At 41.1% G+C, this 23,152-nt stretch overlaps 1 protein-coding gene across 5 annotated transcripts in view; it reads left to right on the forward strand.

Annotated features, from left to right (window-relative positions):
• phactr3b (phosphatase and actin regulator 3b) overlaps positions 1 to 20,636 on the forward strand; it is a 54,319-nt gene extending 33,683 nt beyond the window's left edge. For all 5 annotated transcript variants that reach the window (XM_019267323.2, XM_019267324.2, XM_027283657.1 and 2 more), the window contains 5 exons: positions 16,519 to 16,574; positions 18,358 to 18,419; positions 18,631 to 18,771; positions 19,567 to 19,643; positions 20,086 to 20,636. In XM_019267323.2, the coding sequence (XP_019122868.1) occupies positions 16,519 to 16,574; positions 18,358 to 18,419; positions 18,631 to 18,771; positions 19,567 to 19,643; positions 20,086 to 20,101 (352 nt within the window). In that variant the 3' untranslated portion in view covers positions 20,102 to 20,636. The remainder of the gene's footprint in view (positions 1 to 16,518; positions 16,575 to 18,357; positions 18,420 to 18,630; positions 18,772 to 19,566; positions 19,644 to 20,085) is intronic.
• Positions 20,637 to 23,152: the final 2,516 nt, after the last annotated feature.

The raw sequence follows: 23,152 nt of genomic DNA on the forward strand, positions 1-23,152 counted from the left end.
GGTCGCTATTGCTACAGAGCCAAAATGGCGACCGCTGAGGGTGGCATTAGCAGTGCCAGCCATAATGGGTGCACTGAAAATAGAGCCACCTACAAAAACTCCGACTTCATCAGCAGAAAGTCCAACTAGGAGATGTCACGTGGTTTAATCACTTCCAGTTATCTCTGGAAAGAGCGGTGCAATAAAACTGCAGCTCAACGCTTGAATCAGACTTTATAAAGTGAAGCTACACAACAGAAAGACACATATGCAGAAGCTGTCTCCTATTTACAAAAGTTTTTCTGCTGGGGAAGTGATTTGAGTTTTCAGAGAGTCGTATAAATACACGATCCTCAAAGCTTCTCCGTGCAGACGCTGTGTTCGCAGCCTGGCTCCGCTCTCTCAGGTGCCGCAGTGCTCAGCTCAGACTGTGACTGACGGCAGGACTGGCTGGTCAACAAGAGTCCTCTACATAAACTAACTCAGAACAGCTGAGACATGCCATTGTTCGGGGTGACGGCACCATGTGCTCGCCTGTCCTGCTGACCACATGGTCCGCCAGGGAGGACGTGATCAGCTCCTCCTGGCATCTCGCACAGCAACAACAAAAGCTGAAGGCACCCTGTCTAAATTCTTCTCTCTAAACACCCATCCTGTACCAGTGATTGTGTACACACTGGGTGAATCATACTGAATCTGTCGCATTGAATGAGTCGTGCTGAATGGAACAGAACAGTGTTTGTGGAGGTTGCGAGCACGTTGTGTCCTGTCTGAAGCACTCGCGGCAGTGTTTGAGTGCTGTGAAGGGCCATGGGCGGCGCAGCTGTTTGTACAACATCAGGAACAGAACAGCTTCTAACGCAGACAGAGAACAATCTGTAATTTCACCTTGGCTCCCTCCAGCATGCACAGCAACAGCAAACATGCCTGACAACGTGATGCTTAAGCCTCATTCATACCTTGTGCACTTGACACAGCAGGAACACTTATCATTTTTAAAGCCACTATACGTGTATAATTGTAATAGGATTATAGCAGATCTGAAATAAATTGCATTGCTGTTTGCCTATTTGGGTACTGTAGAAGAAGAAGAAATAGGATCATTTGGAATAAAAATAACATTATGCACCACTTCTGTCCACCCTGCACAGTCTGCTTGTCAAAGTGCTGTTAACGTTAGCTGGAGCTAAAAGAGATAGCTTGCTTTGAAATCCTCAAACACCATGATTGTAGCACTGTAATCGGAAGAAATGCATAATTTAATAAAAAGAAATATAGAAACGGAATCGGAATTTTGGACAGGAAACAGATGTGCAGTGCTCATCATTGAACCCAGGTAGCTAAATGGCTCAGCCGATCGATCTTCTTTTGCCAAACCACTTTGAAAGTGATCAGAATATGAGAATTTAAAGAAGGAGAATATTTATTTTAAAAGATTTATAAAAGGCAGAGACTTGTGGCTTTTACTTTTTACATTTGGAAGTTAGTTGTTGGAGCAGCTGATAAGAGCAGAAAAGACATCTACTGTAGCTGTACTCTACCGTTTCCAAGGTGTAAAAGGTTCCACAGTATCAGCTAGACAAATTTCTTGCCAAACATAAAATCCTTTCTATACAGTTTTTTTCTTGGAATCTAAAAATAAAAGTTCTTGGGGGATATTGCATTGCTACTATTTGCAGACACTTTTCAGAGCCCAAAAAAAAAAAAAAAACTAGTTCTGCATTGCTGCACTGCAGTCACATTCTTTGGATCATCTTGAATACAAGCGCTATGAAACCGAAAGTGCTTAAATCATCACATGCAAACTAACGTTTGATTTGAAAATTGTCTCAGAGGATTTCAAAAGACACCAAACAGACAAAGGCTGGTGTCTTTTTACACAGTCAGTGCATGTAAAGAACAGATGGAACAACACTATGGCATTTCATGAGTTTTCTGTGAATACATATTAAAAATAAAAATAAGAGATTTTAAAATAAGTGAAATAGACCCTAAATGTATATTTAATTCCCACAAAACATCATTGTGCAGAGCTCTCTTTTCATCTGTGCTGTGATGCAACACTTCCACTTATATATATGGGAGAGAACATTGCCTGTTGCATTGATTTACTGTACATAAGCGCAGCGCTCTGCAGCAGAACGCAGAGCAGTGGGCAGGCCCCGGATAGCAGAAGGGAACCCTCTGTTTCTAAATTTAGCTCGCAAATGGCGAAATACTGCAGCAGCAGCCATAATCGATGGCCTATCTACGTCACAGACCAGCTTGCCTCCCTTCCTACCCGGTCCCCGCTGATGGAGAGATTGCATTTGCTCTCCCCCGTTCCCCTATGATTGAACCGTTCCACTTTGCCTGCAGGGCTCTTCTGGAGAACTGGATCTCAGTTTGCTGCAGTGATCATAATCTCCATCTTTGTCCTCCGTTACATGCTTTTATGGTGGTACCCTCAGCTCGTGCCCTCAGCTGAGGACACGTTACTAAAAATGACAAGACCTTCCTTTATATTTCTGCTTAGATATGTTGCAGCCCGCCTGATGTGAAGTTGTGAGCAAGTAGTGATGATTTGTCCGATGACTCGATAAAAATAAATGCCCTGAATTCCCAGAAGAGATGTGTGGCTTCTATTTTAAGGTCGTCTTTTTGAAACCATTGTTTGTTACCTTTAACCTGTCATAGTGGAAAGTAACAAATCATGACCATGACCATGCAGGAGAGGTTGAAAAGACAAGTAGAGAGGGGAGGAGCTGGAGTTGGCTACAGCAATACAAAAGGAGGATAAGCAGTTACTTTGAAGGTATTCTTTACTCAGTGCAGATTGGAGGTTTAGTTATAGGAACGTAGTTTGGTGGCAGAGCTGCTGTGGAGGCAAAAATAGTCTCACTGGGTGAACTAAAGTTAAAAGAGTAAAGCCAAAGAACCCTGACAAAAGCAGGATGCACACTACAGTACTCCGAACTGCAGCCACTGTCAGACATGCACCTTTTGTTACATGAATGTGGAGGCAATCTTGTTGGCTTAATGTGTAAATAAGCAGCAAAATCAAAAGTCATAATGGCAGTCTGACTGGATCGTATCAAAGCAATAGCTCATCGTCATGTTTTCATGACAGATCAGTTTCTATAAAGGAAGGAGCTCCATCTCCTCAAAAGGAGCACCATGAGGGTTCATTCACCATCCCTCCATTTCCCATAACCACTTATCTTTCTCAGGGTTGCAGAGGGGCTGGAGTCGATCCCAGCTGGCATTGGGCAACAGGTCACCAGTTTATCACAGGGCTGACACGTAGTGACCAACAGTCATTCATGCATATGGGTAATTTAGTCACCAATTAACTTGCATGTCTTTGGACTGTGGGAGGAAGCCACACACTCCCCAGCCATAGCCAGCTGGCTGGTTCAAATCTTCTTGTTGTGTGCAGCAACAGTGCTAACCGGATTCATTTAAAAAGAGGATCAAAATCGATGCAGAATTGTCACAATCTTGTGCCTTCATTAGCGCGCATTCACACAGGATCAGGGATTGCGGCAACTTGTAGCAGGGTTGTCCGGTGGTGGGGGAAGGGGGGGTCTATACATGCTGAAATAACTTTTTATTTCTCTTTATTTCTCTCGACAATGAGATGAAGCAGAAGAAAGCCCTGCAAGCTGACTACGACAAACTGCAGGCAGCATACACACTGAACCAGCAAAAGTTCTCTGCTGGGTGCGACACAGAGAAAATCAAGATTCTCCAACATGAACTGGAGACCATCCATGCTTCACACTGCCAGCTCAGACAGTTGTACGACAGTGATGTCGTCACTGTCAGACAGCGGGCTGAGACCCTTCAGCGTGAGCTTGACAGAGAAACCAAGGCTCATGCAGACATGGTCTCAGAGGGCTGGCGTGTGATCAACACACTGAGGGCTGAGCAGGACGCCCTTTGTCAGAAGATGGCAGAGGAGGTCAATAACATCCAACAAAACGCCTTCAAAAGGGAGAGGACTTTTGAGAGAGAGATGGAGGGGCTTAAAGCCCAGCTCAAGGAGCAAATCTCAGTTAACCTCAAGCTTTCCACCGAGCTCCAGGCTGAGAAAGAGGACTATGGGGCTCCCCAAAAAAGATGCAGACATGAGGAGAAAGACGAGTGTGAGCCAATGAAGAAGCAGGCAACCATCAACTCTGGCTCATCCCTCGGATGCATAAAAGACGTTGAAATGTCTGAGAAGAATCTTCCAGAGACAACAAGGACATCATCACTCTGGAAAAGTGCCCATCACTTTCTGGGACTGAAGTAGGTTGACATAAAAAGATGTAGTGGTTTTTCTCCGGGTGCTCCGGTTTCTCACAAAAAAACAACATCAAATTTATGTCACCTACATATACCTTAACATCAACACAAATTTCATTCCGTGGGTTTCCTCCGGGTGCTCTGGTTTCTCCCACAAGTGTTGATGCACTAAAGACGATAACAACAAAAACAACAATAAAAAAAAGAAAGAAAAAGAAACCTGTTCTGTGTTTTAACACCGTAAACAGCATGATTAAAAAAAAAGCAATTTTAAAAAAGTAATAATAATATCTGCATATAGTTTATTTAGTTTATTTTAGGGGGAAAAACAACTTTCTAAACATTTAAAGGTACCATATAAAAGTTAGATATTATATTATGTTATATTATAGAGCTCGCTGAATTAGCACACAAGAAACAATTCATCCCCATGTTTTGATAAATCACTGGGCAGATGTAAGGTGCATATGTCAAGCCAGGATAACAGACTACGGTAGTCTTGTTTTGATACAGATTACTTATAATGAGAGTGCATTTTGACAAAGAGTCTACAGCAGCAATCGTAAAAAGCGGAACCCACCTTAAATCATATCTGGCCCACTTGATTATTTTCATCGTACACACTTATAGATGTAGATAGAGCTCTGTCATGGCAGCAACAGTTAAACACAGTACCCTCTTTATTTTGGTTACAAAATCGAAAGGTAATTTTTTCAGAAATCTTTTTTATGTTTGTTTTTTCATTTTGAATTCAGAGCTTTTGTTTGATTTAGGATTAAAGGATTCTGTTGAAGTAGCCGACATGCAATGTGTGAATGGCGATTTTCATTCGTAAATATCTGACCCTGAGAAGAGGGTCCGACATGATTTGCTGCGCTAGTTAATGACTCAAAACAAGTCCAAAATAACATTGTGTGTTGTTGTGTTCACACAGTGCAGAGCTGCCAACTTTTCAAAAAACCTTGGAGTGAGATTCTGTAAGGGATGGCCAAAATTTTGTACCGCGCACAGACACGTATGCGTTTTACCCATGTCGTGCCCTGCATAGTGGTTTGCGGGGCCAAAAGCCATTGATTGGGGCGGCCTACAGGAGATGGACAGTATTAGTTACAGTCTGTGAAGCAAAGACAGCTGAAGGAAATTTTGGATTAAGGAGATATGATTTCCTGCATTTAAGTGGATTTTGGGGTGGTATGCTAAAAATGTGTAATACTTTATTCTGATTTTATGTTCATCTGATGATAACTTGTAGGGCCTTCTAATCTTGAGCTAAATATTCATCAACCAGAAAACCTGTTGTGCCTGTGAGTGTACTGTATGTACCACAATATCGCCTTATTAAATGATAGACTTCTGTTTGACCAAGATTTGACCATGGTATTCACTGACAATCAGTGGTATTTAACCAATTCTTCACTCAAACAATTCATTTAATTATTTAATTAGTTAATGTTTTCGTAAGAGCACTGGTGCAAATGGTACAGTAAAAGAACTTGAAATTCACCCCAGAAGTAGCTCTAGACATTTGATTTGATTTGTTTATTTAATGACTTTTCTAAATCTGCATATGTATTTTAGAAAAGAGATTATTATTATTAAAGCCGCTCACACACTTTACCGTACAAACCGATGTAGTCGGGCACTAGGTTTTAAAGTGTAGATATCGTTACCGCAGTACTGTATCATATTGAAGTTATTGATTAATATTCCTAATAAAAATTCCCAGAAATTATGAGAAGTCCTTGTAAACACTAATGTTGTTGGTGTGGCTCCAAGGATGGCTCGTTTTGATGAACATTGGGTTGTAGCTCGTTGTCTTACTACGGTTAAAAATATGTTTTGTATTTTAACAATGTTTCAATTAAGAGTTATTGATACTGGAAGTGCCAATATCTTTCTAACTTTACCGAAGTGCAGTGGTCAATGAGGCACCTTTCCTTATCTCATAATTACAGGGCGGGATCTGAACACGGAGCATCTGCGCCAAAGTTTAGCCGTTTAGCTAGCATGCACTTATCAATTATCAATATCAGTTTTTGACTATGTCACAGAGCTGTGACGTCATTTTTGAGACTCTGTTTGTAAAGTTTAGTCAACATGTGAGAACACATCTGACACAGAGAGTCTGCTGTCGTTGCTTCATGTGTGAAACAACGACTATACTCTGGACAACGAGAAAAACGACATTCCCTCTCCTCCAGCACCGTCAGTTACCGTGGTTATGGGAACGCCCTGAAACTTTAAATGATTCTCAAGAAGTTTGTGGTTAGTATCACGGTAACAGACTTTGCATTACTCATAATAAATCATGTTTAAAATGAACATGAGGTTCAGATTTGCATCAACATCATGCAAGTTTAACGTATTCCATACAATTTATTCTTTGTTATCTGACTCCAGATATGAAAGAAAGGAATAACTGGCTTTTAGATTTGTTCATGCCTGATTGGCTTAGATTTGGTTACATTGGCATTAAAAAAAAAGATAATTGTGACAGTTAAAATAAAATTGTTACAAAACATTTGTATGTAGCTTTTATCGGTATTTTTTTTATTTTTTAAATGTTAGTATTGGCCCCTGGGCATTTTCACATTGTCAAATCTGGCCCTCTTTAAAAAAGGTTTGGACACCCCCTGATGTAGTTGGATCTATCTGGAGTGTTCAGTTGACTTACAACTTGATGGGAGAGCTTTAATATCAAATTTCTGTTCTGCTAGTATGCCCAGTACACCGCTCCATCTGAGTCCCACCACCAGTCAAACTTCCACTGTAGCCATCGCATCTTCTCTGAAAGTCACTTTGGATTAAAGCGTCAGCTAAATGACTAAATATAAATGTAAATAACTAAGGGATAGGCGGTAACAGTGTGTGTGCCCTCATTTATAGCTCGTGTTTTTGCTATATAATTAGAGGAAAGTTACGTTGAGGTTTTAAAAAATATTTAGAAGGTATTAAAAAGGTATAAAATGGTATTAAATTTAACCTCAGGATTCCTGCATAAACCCCCTCTCTCTAAATTGCGAGTCGGACTCAGATTTAGAAGTGAGAACACACACAGGTAGATGATCAGAGTTTAGTCTGTGAATCCACCTGTATAGTCTCTGCTTCAGATATTTCAGGCTGTCTGTGGAGGTTTGTCCGATCGAGTGTCTGATTGGCTTGTGGAGCATGACGTGGGGCTCCGTTTTTCCTAAAGTTGGATCTGGAACAACTTCTCTCGCATTTTCTCTTTTTGCAGCAACCCCTGCGTTGCGGACTGCCAGTGCGGAAACGCAGGACCCCCACTGAAATGAATTAAAAGACCTCTGTCTTTGCCGCGGCGCCTGATCCTGTCTGAACCCCTGCTTACCCACAATGTAACTTGACAGTTCGGAGTTTCAAGTATTTTTTTTATGCTACTAGCGGTTAATGTTACCCCGCTAGCTCCAAGTAGAGATGAGGAGCAGGCCTCAGAGGTCTGGTAGCGCACTCTTTCTGAAGTGGCGCTTGGATTTCTGAATTTTCAATCTTGTAGTCTTCAGCTCCAGCTGTGCTGACTCAAGCGACATCACATTTTTTCAGATTTCATGCAGCTACATCTGGAGCCACAACAGGCTTCGTACAACTTTTTCACATATAAGTAGTATTCCCCAAGACAGATGGAGTTCCCCTTTAACGGGTAAATGAAGCCAATGATGTTGCCTATTCCAAGTCTGATAAGGACTTAAGTGTGACCCTTTAACTTAAAGCTTTACAATCATGACAACCACTTGTAGAAACCTATATGTCCTTTAAGAACAAAAAAAACACTGTTGCTGGTTCTGTTTGTGGAGGGGGTTTAACCAGATTAGGTTGTCTGACCCTCCAAGTCTAGACATAAAGCATGAAGTTATCAATGTAAGCTATTTACAGTAGGTGACTGACGTAACAAGATTGTAAAAATTGTGTTTATGAGTTCACAAGTTTGACTTATTGCTACATTTGAATTTCACTACAGCTGTCTGCAATCCAAATTTTATTCTAGCTAATTTTGCGCCACAGGAAACCTCTGGCTCATTAAGGTGTAACTCTGCTAATAAGATTAATTCTACTACCAGGTCTGCCTCAGTGAAATATGTGGAGCGATACAGTTAGAGACAGGAGCAATGTTAAAGGAAGAGAAAGGCAGAGCAGCAGCGATGGTGATGATGACAGGAGCCTACTCAGTATTTGCCACAGTCCGCTGAGCCATGGAGGAAGCAATAATTGGATATTTGTGGCACATAGACCAATTTCTGCTGACACCACAAGTCACCACGTGAAGCAGGACGGAGCAACTAACCACAGCTGCTGTCCAGCACGCTATAAATAAATAAGTATTGCACTGGCCGCACAGCAGCTGACTGCAAGACAGCAATATTAACATTTAGGATTCCCAAGGCTTTATTTAGATTAAGCAGGAAATTATTTTATGTGCTGAGGCAGATTTTCCTCTTTCAGACAATGAGTGCTCCACAGCAACAGGAACAAAATGTAAACGTCAGAAGATAAAGGAGGACGATGATGTATCGATCATTCCACTGACATTCAAAGAACTGTCGCCTCACGTGTTGCCGAGGCATGATCCTTAATCCCCTTTTCACTCACGTTCCTTTTAAAAATTATATTTCTGTGAAAGGTATTCGACACAAACCAGTTTCCAGGCAACCAAGGCTGTCAGATGGTGAGGCGACAGGCTGCTTTTCCTTGCAGAGAATATTTTCGGTTTTATAATCCTTTTCACCCCAGATAAAATATTAATGCATGCTCTGTTCGGGTTTCCCTCCCCGTGTTCTTTTTTTTTTTTTTCTTCTGCGGGTAAGAAAACTCAGCTCAGGATTTCACTCTCACGAAATCCTGAAATGTCTGAGTGCTCAGCTTTCACAACAGTAAAGAACACAGTCATGTCTGATACAGCAAAGACTTGGCCTACTTAGGGCATAAAATGGAATTAATTAAAGAGGGTACACAGCGTAATTGACGGAAAAAATAGGTCCAGCAGTGCCAGAGGTTTAAGACCATCATCTACAGAAAGGTTATAGCTGCTGCCATTGTGACCCTTTCCCCAAATCCAGGCTGTTTTGTACTTCAGTTGTGTTTCTTTTATATAAAGCTGCCTACATGTTTGTGTGTGCTTGACCTGCACAACATCAGGATTTTGTTAACTGGAGCACATTTTCTGCTTAAGAGGGCAGCGAGTGTCCTCTGCCCCCCTGGTTAGTTTGGAGAGAGAAGGAAGCTGTTAGCCTATGGAAGACGAACGCTGCCACTGGGCCAAAGTACAAAATATTGAGATCTGTTTTATATTATGACAAGATCTTATTCACGCTGTGGCATTTTTTTTATCTTGTTAAAACTACAAATCTTTCAAGATAAGAACTGTTCTTTGTTTTGTGAAAAATGAATGATTTGGTATGTAATACTAATGATAAAATATCATTATAACATCTAACATCTCAAAACATCTTTCAACAAATGGAAAAATCTTTACATTAATGGCAGTCTATGTAACTTTGGCTTAATGGCTCAATTATACAATATGTTTCTAAAGTTTGCTAACACAAGCTAGTTTTATTGCTTATGAAATCAATTTTTAATTTGTTAAAAGAAGACTTTCATAGTCTTACTATAAGCCTTCGTCAAAAAATGTTCACAAAGGAAAACACATGATAAATGTATATAAATTATCAATATATTTTATGTTTTGAATATTTGGATTTTAGTTCACTGGTTTGTATTTATAGTTGGGGTTTTTTATACAGTGTGTTTTATTTATTTGATAGTTTTTGTGTGTGTGCAAATATTTTGCAGCAACACATGAATTGTCTCAATAGATTGCTGTTCTTGGTTTTAAATTCCCTTTTTTAAAAAAAGCATTGTTCAATATTGCTAAATGTTGTAGGTGAGAACAATGTTTTCAGTCAGCTGAGGGTTAAAATATTGAAGACAGTGTGTAGTCTTTGTCTCTTCACGCGAGGAACATTTCGCGCAGGATGTGCCTGTCCCGTTTCTATTTGTGCCTTTATAGTGAGCAGCATCACAGCCAGGCATCAGTCCAATTACAGGACTGGAGCTGGCAGATATTTTAAAGCAGTTGGAGAGACGTAAGCACCGGATGATACAGTCTGCACATATATGGCATGAAGCGAAATCGTCAAATTACATGTTGTCACCACTATAGACCATCCCTGTCCTACATGCAGTAATTAACGTTATACAAAGGCTTTTTTCTTGGGATCTAGCTGTGAGTACCCTCTAATTGAAATGTCAAAAGTCTCAAAGCCTCCGCACCCACTCACTGAACACTGGCTGTTTTCTCCCCGTTCTAACCTCATGCCAAATTGGAGTTAGATCTGCAGTGATCAGAGATGTGACCTCTGACAAACCTGGCTAATTTTGTTTTTGTTCAACCCCCTGCTACATTTTTCAGGCTATAAATAAACAGATACAGTAGGGTGTACATTTGTTCTCCCAGTCTGGCCATTGTCCATCTCCAGTATTGATTCTGGCTTCCCAGTTGATTGTAAGAGGGTTCATTATGCAAACAGAATCAGATATGGATTAAATAGGGTACATCTATGTTGGCTAATGGATGTCCATTGTTTTAGGAAATCGATGTGTATTCAGTCATTTCAGGACAGGTAGTGTACTTTGAAAGGATAAGACACTCAGATATTTAGCCTTAGCAATGTTGGTCTGTCTGACCACCAATTTGGTCTAGAGTTAAATATTTTTACAACTGTCCTATTTATTGCAATGCAATAACATTCATGGTCCCAGAGGATGAATCCTACTCACTTTGGTAATCGCCTGACTTTCCCTCTACTTCCACCAGCACACAGACGTTTATACCTTTTAGTGAAGTATCTCTCTCTCAAAATCTCGACATTTGTCACCATCTACAAGATAGATAGCACAAAATTGGACATTCATGGTCCCCAGATAATGAACCCTGGTGATTTTTTTGACAGTCACATTCATGTACTATTGGATGGATTGCCATCACATGTGGCACAGCCATCCATGTTGACAGTCAAATATTCAGTTTGTCAATTCCGTTTATGACCAAATGACATGGCCATATCACAGAGCTGTTAGCATTGCTGTAGACTATTAGTCTCATAATGGAAACTCATAATGGATATGTGTTTTGACTTACAGAGCCACCTGAAATGTCTTCACTGTGAAAGTTTGAAGCTCATGTGAAGTAACCTGTACTGTTCGATAGCTGAACCGTGCTATTTGAAGTTGCCACCTCCACACTGTGCACCCAGCGGGTTGCTTAAGAGCCAGACATGATCCCCCACTTGATCTGTGGACCTGTGCTAAAGGGCAAAGCCACAGAGACAAACAGCTGGCTAGATAAAGAATTGATTCTTGGTTTTTATGTCTGAGTCTTTGAATTGTGCCCATTCATCTGTCATCAATAGCACAGCAAGCCTTTAAACACAGGGAGTTTTTAAAAGGTCGTTGGAAAGAATGATTTAGTGTTTTAGAGAGCTTTTTCACAGCTGTATATCCAAAGAAATGTATATCCAAGCAACATTGTAGCATGCCTCATAGCCACAGTCTTTCATATTCCTGTGACTTAGTAACAGTAGGAGACATCCAGATCAACCCTCGAACACAACAAGTCCTAAACCAAAACCCAGTTACATAAACACCAAGCCTCTGGTAGGCTACCATTAAAGAGGTTTCCTTTAATTATTCCTGGCAACTACCCACCAACTGCACCCTTCGTCCCCCGGGCCGTCCTGGGCTCTCTCAGACTCCACATCCGACCGTGGCACTCCTGTCCCCGGGCTCTGCCACTGAGGGAAAGGAGCGAGGAATTAGGACACACCTCAGTGGGTAGTAGCAGGCCGCTGCTCGGCCCGTGGCGCCTGACTCATCCCATTCTCCTCCTCTCTTCATGGGCTGACATTCCCATCAGCCTCTGCTCTCACAAGCAGCTCATCGCTTTGACGTGCTGGTGAGTTCTCCAGCAAACGAGGAACTTTTACCTCTGACCAAGAAGTGTGGGTGAGTACTTGTGAAGCGCGAATCGCTTCAGGAGGCTGTGACTAAAGGGGCCCAATAGGATTGTTTAGCAAAATAGAAACAGGCTGACTCACCTGTGGCTTTTATGGTATTTGGATTTTGGCTTTGCATTAATGTACAGTACTTACACTTTCTAATGTGAAATAAGAGTGTCTGCAGCAGATTTGATTCCCTCTGTGAACTCAGGCTAAAGCTATTGACCTGGAATGTTTTCCACTGCGGACCACACATCCTACTGTAGCTCTGCTCCATTTAGCACATCGACTCCCCTCAGCTTCCACTGTTACCAACTCTGTGGTCCTGTTTTGTAAGCCCTCAGTGGTCCCATTCACAGCTGAAGCTGTCACAGGACGGGAGGTTTATTTTAGATCTGCACTCTAGGTGCCTTCCGCCCTGTCATTATTTTCAGGGCTGTGGACAAAACGTTGCAGCTTCTAAAAGGTTTTTCATTATTTCATCTTTGTCATAGTCTGAGCTCAGCTGCTTTGTCAAATCAAATACACATTGGGTTATTATGTCTGTCAACCTAAGTATTCGTCATGTCATCAGAACAGTGTTACAAAAGGTTTTAAAGCCAGCTCAGTATCTCAAGGGATCATGGCTGTATCGGACAATTCTGCACCACTTATATGTCCAGTGCCAACGTTCTGGAGTTTACCTCATATAACAGACCTGCATTTAAAGGTACCATGTGGACAACGAGTAGTAGGGATGCAATTCCTTTTAATATTGATCTGCTAACACCAAGTATGATGATCCTTCTAGTACCTAAAACACACAGCTGCCCAGTAAAAAATCAAGATACAACCTGAAAACGAGATCAGATTGAACTTGATTAACCCCCCCAAAAAGTTTTGTGGCCTCGATGCTCAGTGTGCATTGTGAAAACAAATATATGCATAAAGCATATGCAAAGCAAATATGATGTAAACAATGCTGGATTCAGATCTTTAAAAAAATGTATATCGGTTTTTCAAATGTTTTATGAGGACAGAATTTGTTAGACATCACAGATACACAGTGTAACATCATTTGCAGTTTTGCTTTCTATGAAGACCACATCTGTGGTGCGTTAAACATTCATAGTCAATTACAGTGCATTCACAATGCTTCATAACTACAGTCATAAACACACATGATGCTTTTTGATGCACCATATCAACAATTATAAAACATCACAGATGTGACTCATAATGAATTATAACTTGTCCGGTGGACTCTCTAGTTATAATCCAGAGGTTGACTAATTGGGCTTATAATGCATTATGATTACCTGTACTCACCTATACACACATCTCAACAATCAACTGTAGTAAGAACTCATAGTATGCTATGACACTCCATGCAGTGTCATAGGTTATTGTATTTAAAATGAAGAATATATTAATGCACCTATAATAATGTGTAATGCTGTAATGTTTCATCATAACAGTTTATTGCCGGTGCTAAAAAGCTGTGCTGTATCATAAATTATGATTATGTGAGAGTAATAATATATGAAATGAAACCTGTAAAATTCTGCTAGATTCAAAGTAAGAAAAAGACTAAATGTATTTTGCTTTATTTTCACCGTGGAATGAAAGCAGTGAGTTGTAGTGTTATAACAAACCATCAACAACTGTATGCAGCCACTGTTACACTCATTACATCCCATCTTCACACACACACACACATATACACACACACACACACACACACACACGTGCGCACAGCTGGGGTCTTTCTAAAGCTTAGATGGGTAGATGGCAAAATCCCAGTCACGTTTATTTTATCTAGACTAGAGAGAGCAATTTCAGGGGGACAGTTAGTACTTCAGCGATCATTTTGATCAATTTAAAGATGATGCTAGCCTGGCCTGCTGTGAACCCAGACTCAGAAACTGTCTGTCCACATCAATAATATGGAGGGTTTGGGGGGTCGTCATGCCCCAAAAAAGACACAGTGTTCCCAGTAAATGTAATGTCCCTTTTCTCAGTCAGCACTCCTGTGCTGGTCAGAACAACATCTGATCTAATTTTCTGCTCGTCCACTCTGCTGTACGTTGTCCCTGCAGCTGGTGTGAATCATAGTTTCATCTCCCTCAACAGTTAGTGTGAATACATTGTGGTCTGGCCCTTTTCTGGTTGATTATAAAAATTGTTTTTTTATTATTATTATTACAAGCTTGCACTTTTTCCTCAAGTGAGTCGTGACTCGTCTTTATTTAACTTATTGAGGGAAGTGGTGGTCTGTGCATTCGCACCTTGATCAGCAGCCCTTTGCGTCACTTTAGTGGATGTGGACAATGTAACATCCGGGGGCTGCACATTAAACCTCCACCTTTTGGTTTTTTTTCTTTGGGCAACTAGACAGCTTTTGAGTAATTCTCTCCTAAAAAGACAAACAGCAGTAGTTTTAGTTTTAGAATAGTTGCAAACTGTTGATCGTGCACTCTGCCTTTGAATAATTTTGGTGTGATGCTCAGAGAAAACTGCAGTATGTGCACTTTCTTGTCTTTTTTAGGTGTTTTGTTTAAGGAAATAAGCTTTATTCAAATTATTGACAGTCCAGAGCTGATTTAAATGAATCTGTTTTGCTAAATACACAAAGAATCACAAGCTCTGACGACAGCTACTGAGATATACTAAGCTGATTAGCTTTATCAGTATTTAGATGGGGCCTTTATCATGATTTAATTAAGTTATTTGATTATCATTAAATTACAGATAACATTACAGATAACGTCTCAGGAAACTAGTAATCTAGTTTTAGCTTTATAAGACTAGTCTACCACGCATCTCACCAGCTAGGTATAACTTTATAGAGCTCTGTTGTTTGAGCACAATCAGTGCAGTTACTGAAAAAGGTGTTTTCACATAAAATGCACATTATTTTATGTCATATTTCATATAATAGGACACTTAAAGTTAGATTCAGGTTCCTGACCAAATATATCATTACTGCATTTTGCCTTTATAGAGCAGGTTAGTCAAGTGGCTTATTCAGTTTAGCGTTATTTTGCCTGCTTATATTTTCCTAGCCAGCAACCTTCAACGTTAATCTGCCATTCTAAATCTAAAATACATGGATCCTATAGTTTGAATAAAATCTAAACGTGAAGCTGTGAGGCAATCTGAGAGGTTTCTTTTTGGAATCCTGTGCTGTCTTGACAGCTGCGTGGCAAATTTAGTGGCAGTGAGTGTGCCGTCGGGGGTTGGGCAGGGATTTATCTCAGAAGGTCATGTGAGGAATCCTAAAATTCAGGTGATGTGGAATGCTGGGAACTAACAACTAACAGGCTAAATGTGGGTGTGCCAAAACTCCCCGTTCTGTTCAACATGTAGATACCATTATGTAGATACCATTAACACATGAATACAGACGGGTGTATCAGCAACTGTCTCTCTTGTTTGTTTTCATGTCATCTTTGGCTGCATGTTTGCTTTCATCGCATGTTACATATAATATGTTCCAGTCCTTGTCAGTGCTGGCTGATTACTTGATTAATCACTGATCCATCATGCACTGTGCACCCAAAGGTTCTTCTAAAGATTGAGGGAATACATAAAAGTGAGTTGATGTGGGTTTCCCTTCACTACAAGCCTGTTTCCAAATGTTTTTTTATCACAGTATAGAAGCAGCACACCCCCCTTTGCTGCAGCAGGTTTGTGTGTGCGTGCAAGGGTTTGCGTGCGTGCGTACGCGCGCGCGCATGGGGAATCTCCTCCTCAGCCCCGCCCCTTCACATTAGTATTGTGCATGTGGTAAAAGCCTGTGCTGCACCACACCACTCACTCCACTCAGAGTACAGCTCAGAGCGCGCAGCATCCTCCACACCTCCGCCGGGACTCCAACCAACGCTCCTCTCGAAACTTCCCATCTCTCCGCTCCTGGATCAGTAAAAACAAGCTCTTTTTAAGGGAAACTCTCCCTTTTTTTCTCCCTCAAACTGGCTTCTGACGCGCGACACTGAACGCGCAGCCTGACTTTTTTTTCCCGATGTGGATCCATAAATGTTATAATACTAAAATAAGCCGCTTTTTGGACTCGAGGTGGGACGCGGTGTTTGCGTTTTGGATGTGCGGATCTTGGCGCTCTGCACATCGGCTCAAGCATCCAAAGTGCTAGTACTAGTGAAAAGACGGAAAAGACTTTGTGCCAATTTGGTTGGGGGCTGAGGAAATAAGGAGAGCCCACAGCAGCGTGTGGAGGAGAGAAGATGGTCCAGAACGTAATTCTGGTGTTTTTCCGCAGGAGACTGAGCCAGAGACCGGCCGTGGAGGAGCTGGAGAGCCGGAACATCTTGAAGCGTGAGTAGTTCAAGCATTGATCATAAATGATTAAATGATTAAGATCATCTGTGATGACAAACACCACTGTTTACCGTTTGTGTCACTTTGCACAGATTTGGTTGAACGTCACTACAGGACGCGCTTTTAATTTGAAAAACCTGTTACAAATCACAACATTTCGACTTTATTTGGCTGATTTGAATTTATTTTGAGTTACGTTCATTTCAAAATGTATCTCTATAGTGACAGTAGACCATTGTGATGAGGTCTGAGTCGGTATTTTAAAATAATGTTCACACTTTTTTTTATTTATTATTCATTTAAATCATGATTATTCTCTTCTTGTGTTTTTATTTTCTTACAGCTGAAATAATCGGAATAACTAATCTATTAATCAATTAGTGGCTGCAGAAAATTATCCTCTGTTTTAATAATCAGTTTATAGTTTTAGTAATTTCTTCCTTTTTTGTTTTTATTGATGTGTTTTTGTTTTAAAAAATTGCAAATTGAATATCTTTGGTTGTTGGAGTGTCGTTCAATCAAAAACAATGGGACACATTACTTTTGGCTCTGGTAGATTGTGATGGACTTGTGATTTTGGTATATGAATTATTTATTATGAATTAATTATAAAATAATAATCTGCAGATTAATTCTAAATCTAATTCATCATTAGTTGCAGCCCTGCATTTTATTTACATTTGCAGAATATTCCCATATTGACTTTGTGGACACTAAATGATACACCCTGCCCACCAATCCCTCAAAATCAATGTGATGTTCCAGTACTGTTTCCACAGGGACTTTAAGCCTCAGTCATACTAAGCAGTTAGTCAACTGTAGTGCTTTTGTTTCTTCTATTTGAGTCCATTTGAACTCACATTTGAATCTGTAATGACTTCCCTCTTGCAGTGCTGACACTCTTTTATTCTGAAGAATAGCTTCAGGTGTCAGATTGTAGCGCTTCAAGCTGTGAAGCGAGGCGAGCTGTCCTCACAACACAGAACAATTATGAAACAGCCATTGTGAGGAATGAAGTCCCACGTTTGTAGCAAGCTGTGTCTCCTGGTTGAGACGGGCCACCTGTGAGCTCTGAGCAGCTGTCTGCTCCATCACAGACCCTCGTCTCTCTTTCTCTCTCTGTGCACAGGAACATGTGTTCAAGCTAAACACACCCCTTTTGAAACCAGGACACCACAACACATTTCACCATCCAGTGTCCAAACCACATACTAAAAGCAAATGCAAATAATTGGATCATGTGTTCCTGTTGCTCTGCGTTCACCCGAAGAGTGAAACTCACTCAGAGGCTGACAGGTGCTCCTTTCAAGCTGCCAAATAGCTCCGTAAAATTTTGTAATGAGAGAAAAAACAAAAAAGAGGGAGATTAAAAGTAAATGAAGTGACATCCAGTGATCTTTCTGCTGTATCGAATAAACATAAATCCCATTAGTGCTCTAATCTGCCCATGTCTCGCTCTCACATGCAGCACTGATCCAGAGTTGTCGCTCTGTGAGTCCTGTCCTTTTGCAGACCGGCTCACTTAGGAGTATTGATTGTTGAGGAGGATCAGACATACCGGCTCTGTTAATCACAGACTTCATCAATCATCATCACTGTCCGGTCCCACGCTACAAACAGTGACAGTGTATTTTCTCGACATTTGCGTCTCCAAAAAAATCTAAATATTCCTGATTAAAGTGCTTTGATCATGCTGGAAATATTGTCACTGTGACTAAATGATGTTTACTTTGGCTTTTTGGTATAATATTTGTATTTTTTTTGTGTGTGTGTTCAACAGAAAGAAATGACCAGACAGAACAGGAGGAGAGGAGGGAAATCAAACAGCGGCTGAACAGAAAGGTAGCAGTTCCCTCAAATTTCATCCTTTTTAATCCCACATTTGGGCGACACACCAGCCCTCAGTGGGACTGTCACACAGCCAAAACACAACCTTAATACCCAACCTGCTGTTGTGGGTTTTTTTTTTTCACATTTAGTTTCTATCACCAATCTTTTTGATGACTGAATGCATTGATAAACAGATGATCTGACGGTTATCTTAATTTTTCAGCTGAACCAGCGGCCGACAGTGGACGAGCTGCGGGACAGAAAGATCCTCATTCGTTTTAGTGACTATGTGGAAGTGGCCAAAGCTCAGGACTACGACAGACGAGCTGACAAGCCCTGGACCAGACTGTCAGCTGCTGACAAGGTAGCTGAAAAAAAAAAAAAGCCATCTCAGAACAGCAACATCAACCTTTTAAATATTAAAACGGTGCAAGAATTTGATTCAGTTGCCATATCCTGACATCTTATTGTGAAACAGATCTGTGTCAGCCTCCTGTACAGGGTTTCTGCAAGTCTGAGAAAATCCTCAAAAGTATAAAACTGTCTTGAATTAAATTTAAGTGCTTCTGTATCTGGTCTGTAAGGAGACGTTACACACTTATACACCTAAAAGTGGGATTGCTGTGACAGTGGATTTTGCAGCAGGAGGTTCCTTTTCGTCAGCACCAACTCACCTATTATAGCTGCTTGTCTTACAATGGGCATGTGAACCCAAACCATAAGTGAATTCATTTAAATTATGGGTTAATCCATCCATGTTCTGCCACAAATCTAACTCTAAATCTAAGGTTGGATTTATTGATCATATAATTAGGAATTATTGTGATACACTGCTGACATATGGCTGCTATAAGGCAGGCCATATTGTCCCTTCTGGGTTCTCCCCATACTTTGGCTGCAGCGATCATGAGAGTGGTATTAGATTCTCTTTCTGATAGTACGTCTGTAGAACCCCCCGGTTGTCACATACTTGGGTGTGAAAGATTAAACCCATTTAAGCGCACATAATCTGCAGCTGAACAACAGATGCTTCTCCATTTTCATAACATCCTCATTTGAGCTCCGCCACCTGAGCGACTGCAGAGATGTACGAGAGTTGCACGAGGAGGTGGGGGGCGACACCTGGGCTTATGCTTGTTGTTGCTTTCCTTTTCCGCAGGCAGCGATACGGAAGGAGCTGAACGAGTTCAAAAGTAATGAGATGGAAGTTCATTCTTCAAGCAAGCATCTGACAAGGTGAGTCTGAGAGAGCGTTATTATCTCCTATTTGGCTCCTTTCGGGGTGATGTTCGAGAGGGTCAGCATGACATTGTGTAAAGACTCAAAGGTGCAATATCCAACGGTTTCACATCAGTGAGTACACGCCCTGCAAAGTAGGGCCTAAATTTAGCTGCAACCAGGCCCCTTGAGATGAGAAAGTTGCACCCTTTTGCACCACCTCTCCACTATAACGAATGTCCACGTATATTTAGCTTACGTTTTGCTTATGTCAAGATTGTCTCCAGCTCTAAAAAAACCCTGAATTAGCCGGGGTGTTGCTTACGCAATACCCCATTTCTAAGGAGAAGCTATTGGCTGATGTTAAGAGCACTGTCCATTGGGCTATTAATAGCACTCCTGATTGATGAAGCCATTTTTTAGTCTGTGCTCACACTTTCCCCTCTTTTCCCCCTTGCAGGTTCCACCGGCCTTAGCAAGGTTTCTTCTGTGAAGAGTTGCTGGTAATCTGGTTCTGTCAGCGAAGACCTTGCACGGAGTCTTCCAGCGTCCTGTCCCACAGTCAGTGGGTGTCCTGGTATTTGTGTCCGGCGAACCTTGGAGGCTATGTCTCTAGAAATGGAGCCGCCGGTAGACGGGGACGCATGCAGCGAGCTCCACTTCTACTCAGAGGAACATGACCTTAACCCTCACTTCGCCTTGTCAGAGGAGCAGGAAGAATCAAGGTCATGTAATCGCCATAGACAAGCAGAGACTTTCTTTTGTAAACAGACTCTTTTGAATGACGTCCTTTTTGATGCCACAGGGGGAAAATGTGCATGTGACCGAGTCGACCAGTCCCACTCCAGTATCAGTAGTCACATCCCCAAGCTGTGTCTGAGTCTCACCGATTCAGTTGATGATGTTTCATATCAACAGTGTAAAAAGAAACCTTGTCTGTGTAAAAGACAAAAATCCCTTTGTAAGCACTATTTATTGTCTGCACAATACAGGTTTTCAATTTGTAACAAACCGCTCGTTTGTCTTGTGTACAGCGTGATTTTGGTGTTGTGTCTTCTAATCACATTTTAATATCATGGCCTGACACAAATGTGTGATGTCCCACAAAAGGTCAGAATTATGGTGATAACACGACGAACTTCACATCACAAATGGCTTGTAATCCTTTCAGAGTCATCTCATCATTTTTGTGCTTTGGTAAGCAGATAATAAAGTCACAGCGAACTTCGCCTTCATCAGATCAAGCGGCAGTTAGTTTACAAAAGCAGGCAGTGACCTGTTTATTCTCATCATGCCGCATGTTACTCTCTGACAAATGAGAACAGGCATCATTCGAGTATTAAGGATGTGAGTGAGGTTAAATCCCCCCATGAAAACAAATTCACCTGACTGCGTTTGTTCACTTTGGAGCCTGTTGTCGACCTAATAACCGCGGTGCTCCTGTGAAACAAGTATGAGAGGAACAAGGCATTGTGTTCGATTTAGTGGCACCACACTTATCCCTGATTAAAATCATAGGTACTGTGTGTGCACGTGAGGTTATTGGAAATCCTCTTTCACAAGGTAGAAGCCTCTTACCTGATATTAAAATTGAAAAAAAAAAATAAATAGAAGCAACCCTGTTATTCTAGCATCTCTTGTCATGCCTTCAGCTTGGCAGCATAGTTTTCAGCTTCTTTACTGACATCAACGTGCATGTTAAGTGAGTCACAGCCTCCATCCTGGCACTGGTGGAGGAACAGATGGCAGCTCCAGTTTAAATTGTACTGTACTCCAGGACCGCTCACTGGCTATAGTAATGAAACGAGAGCTGAGGTGGTCAGTCCGGTCTAGAACTGCCCGGTAACCTGTGGAGCTGCGTGGGAGGAACGAGGGATGCTCTCATGGATGTGAGGGGGATATCCTGATTTCCGGGTATCCCTCACATGGGTGAAGGCCAAGCGTAAACAGTCACGCTGAACATATGTTCATCAGTTTTTAGCCAACGGTAAGCATGATGACTCTCTGGTTCAAAAATAGGCTTTGGATTATAAATCACGTCATTTTTTCCATGTATTCCAGAAAATACACAACATCATTGTTATTTTTGACCACAGATTAGTTTTATGTTAACAAAATGTTGCTTCTGCAAATAAATATTCTCATAATCATGAGACCTGAGACTAACAATGAAGACATATCACAAGAGACGGTTCTTTTATTCAAAAACACACAGGCCTTTTTTTAGGCCTTTTCTTTGATGTTTTAATGATGTGACCCATAATGATACATCAGTTTTTACATTTCAATCTCAGCCAGTCACCGAAGTAAACGTCACTATTGAGCATCATGTTGGCTCCTAATATGGTGGCTTCTTATATAAGTACCAGCAATAAGCACAAGATGACAGCCCCAAATAAAGGCACAGTGCTGCAAGGCAGCATGGATGTGTGCCCCAACGACACACTGGCATGGCAGCTAAGACTGTTAGAGAAGAACATCCAGACAAACGAGCACCGTGTAAGAGCGATGAAAGCCAGGCAACCCGTGCAGTGTTTGTTTCTGGTGCAACTGTAAAAGGTTTACAGAGGATGCACTAAAAGCCTTGCAGCACTAAGACCAGGTTTGCACTTTATTGCAAATCCCTTCATCAACTGTGCATCGCAGTAACTGCTACAGTGGAATAAGTCATCCATCTGTGAATCCAGTAATTACGAACAACCTAGAGAGGCCAAGTGCAAGAGATAACAACGAAGGGTTGCCAAGTTATGAGTGCCCTCTGAGAGCCCTGAATACAACACATATTTCTTTGGGGAGCGTGACTGTAGAATGCTGTGTGTTACTTTTCTAAGTAGATTGATTACAAATGTTTCTAAAAGCAGATCAGTGATGGAACAATGAGGGTAAACCAGCCAATCACTCAATCCACAGCCAATAGACAATACAGTCTGTTTATTACAAGAGAGATCGAATGGTTCCATCAATGTGAGAAGTATACTGTTTCTTGTACTTTAGTTCTGAAGTGAATAAAGAGTAAAGCTCAACAAACAGACTGATATTTACAATGTGCATTCCTAAAGTTCTAATAGTGGGAGATGGAATATTAGAAGGTGCATTTGCTTGAGCACTATACTCGTATTTGAGGTACTTGAATCTTTCCCCCTCATTACTATGTTTTATATTTTTTACTCTAATCCATTTATTCACTAGTTATGCTACATTGGAGATTAAGAGCAACAAATTGCCCAATAGTATAAAAAGTAGCTAAAATTTTGTCAACAATACAATTATGTTCATGTATCAGTAGTAGTACCTCTGTTAGGAGTCATTAGTCTACTGAATGCAGGTATTTTAGTAATATATTCTTGCATGGATACCTTCAGGATCTGAATACTTCTTCCACCACTGGAAATACACATTGGCGTTTGAATGGAGCACTGTTTTTGAGCAATGGTGCCATCTAGTGTCCCATAACTGCAACATGCGACCGCTTCAAATTACACACAACATTGTCAGCGTTCCTGGTGTTTGATGAATGTATGATGTTG

This window comes from Larimichthys crocea, chromosome I, assembly GCF_000972845.2.
Source record: "Larimichthys crocea isolate SSNF chromosome I, L_crocea_2.0, whole genome shotgun sequence".
In the NCBI taxonomy this organism is placed as follows: Eukaryota; Metazoa; Chordata; class Actinopteri; family Sciaenidae; genus Larimichthys; species Larimichthys crocea.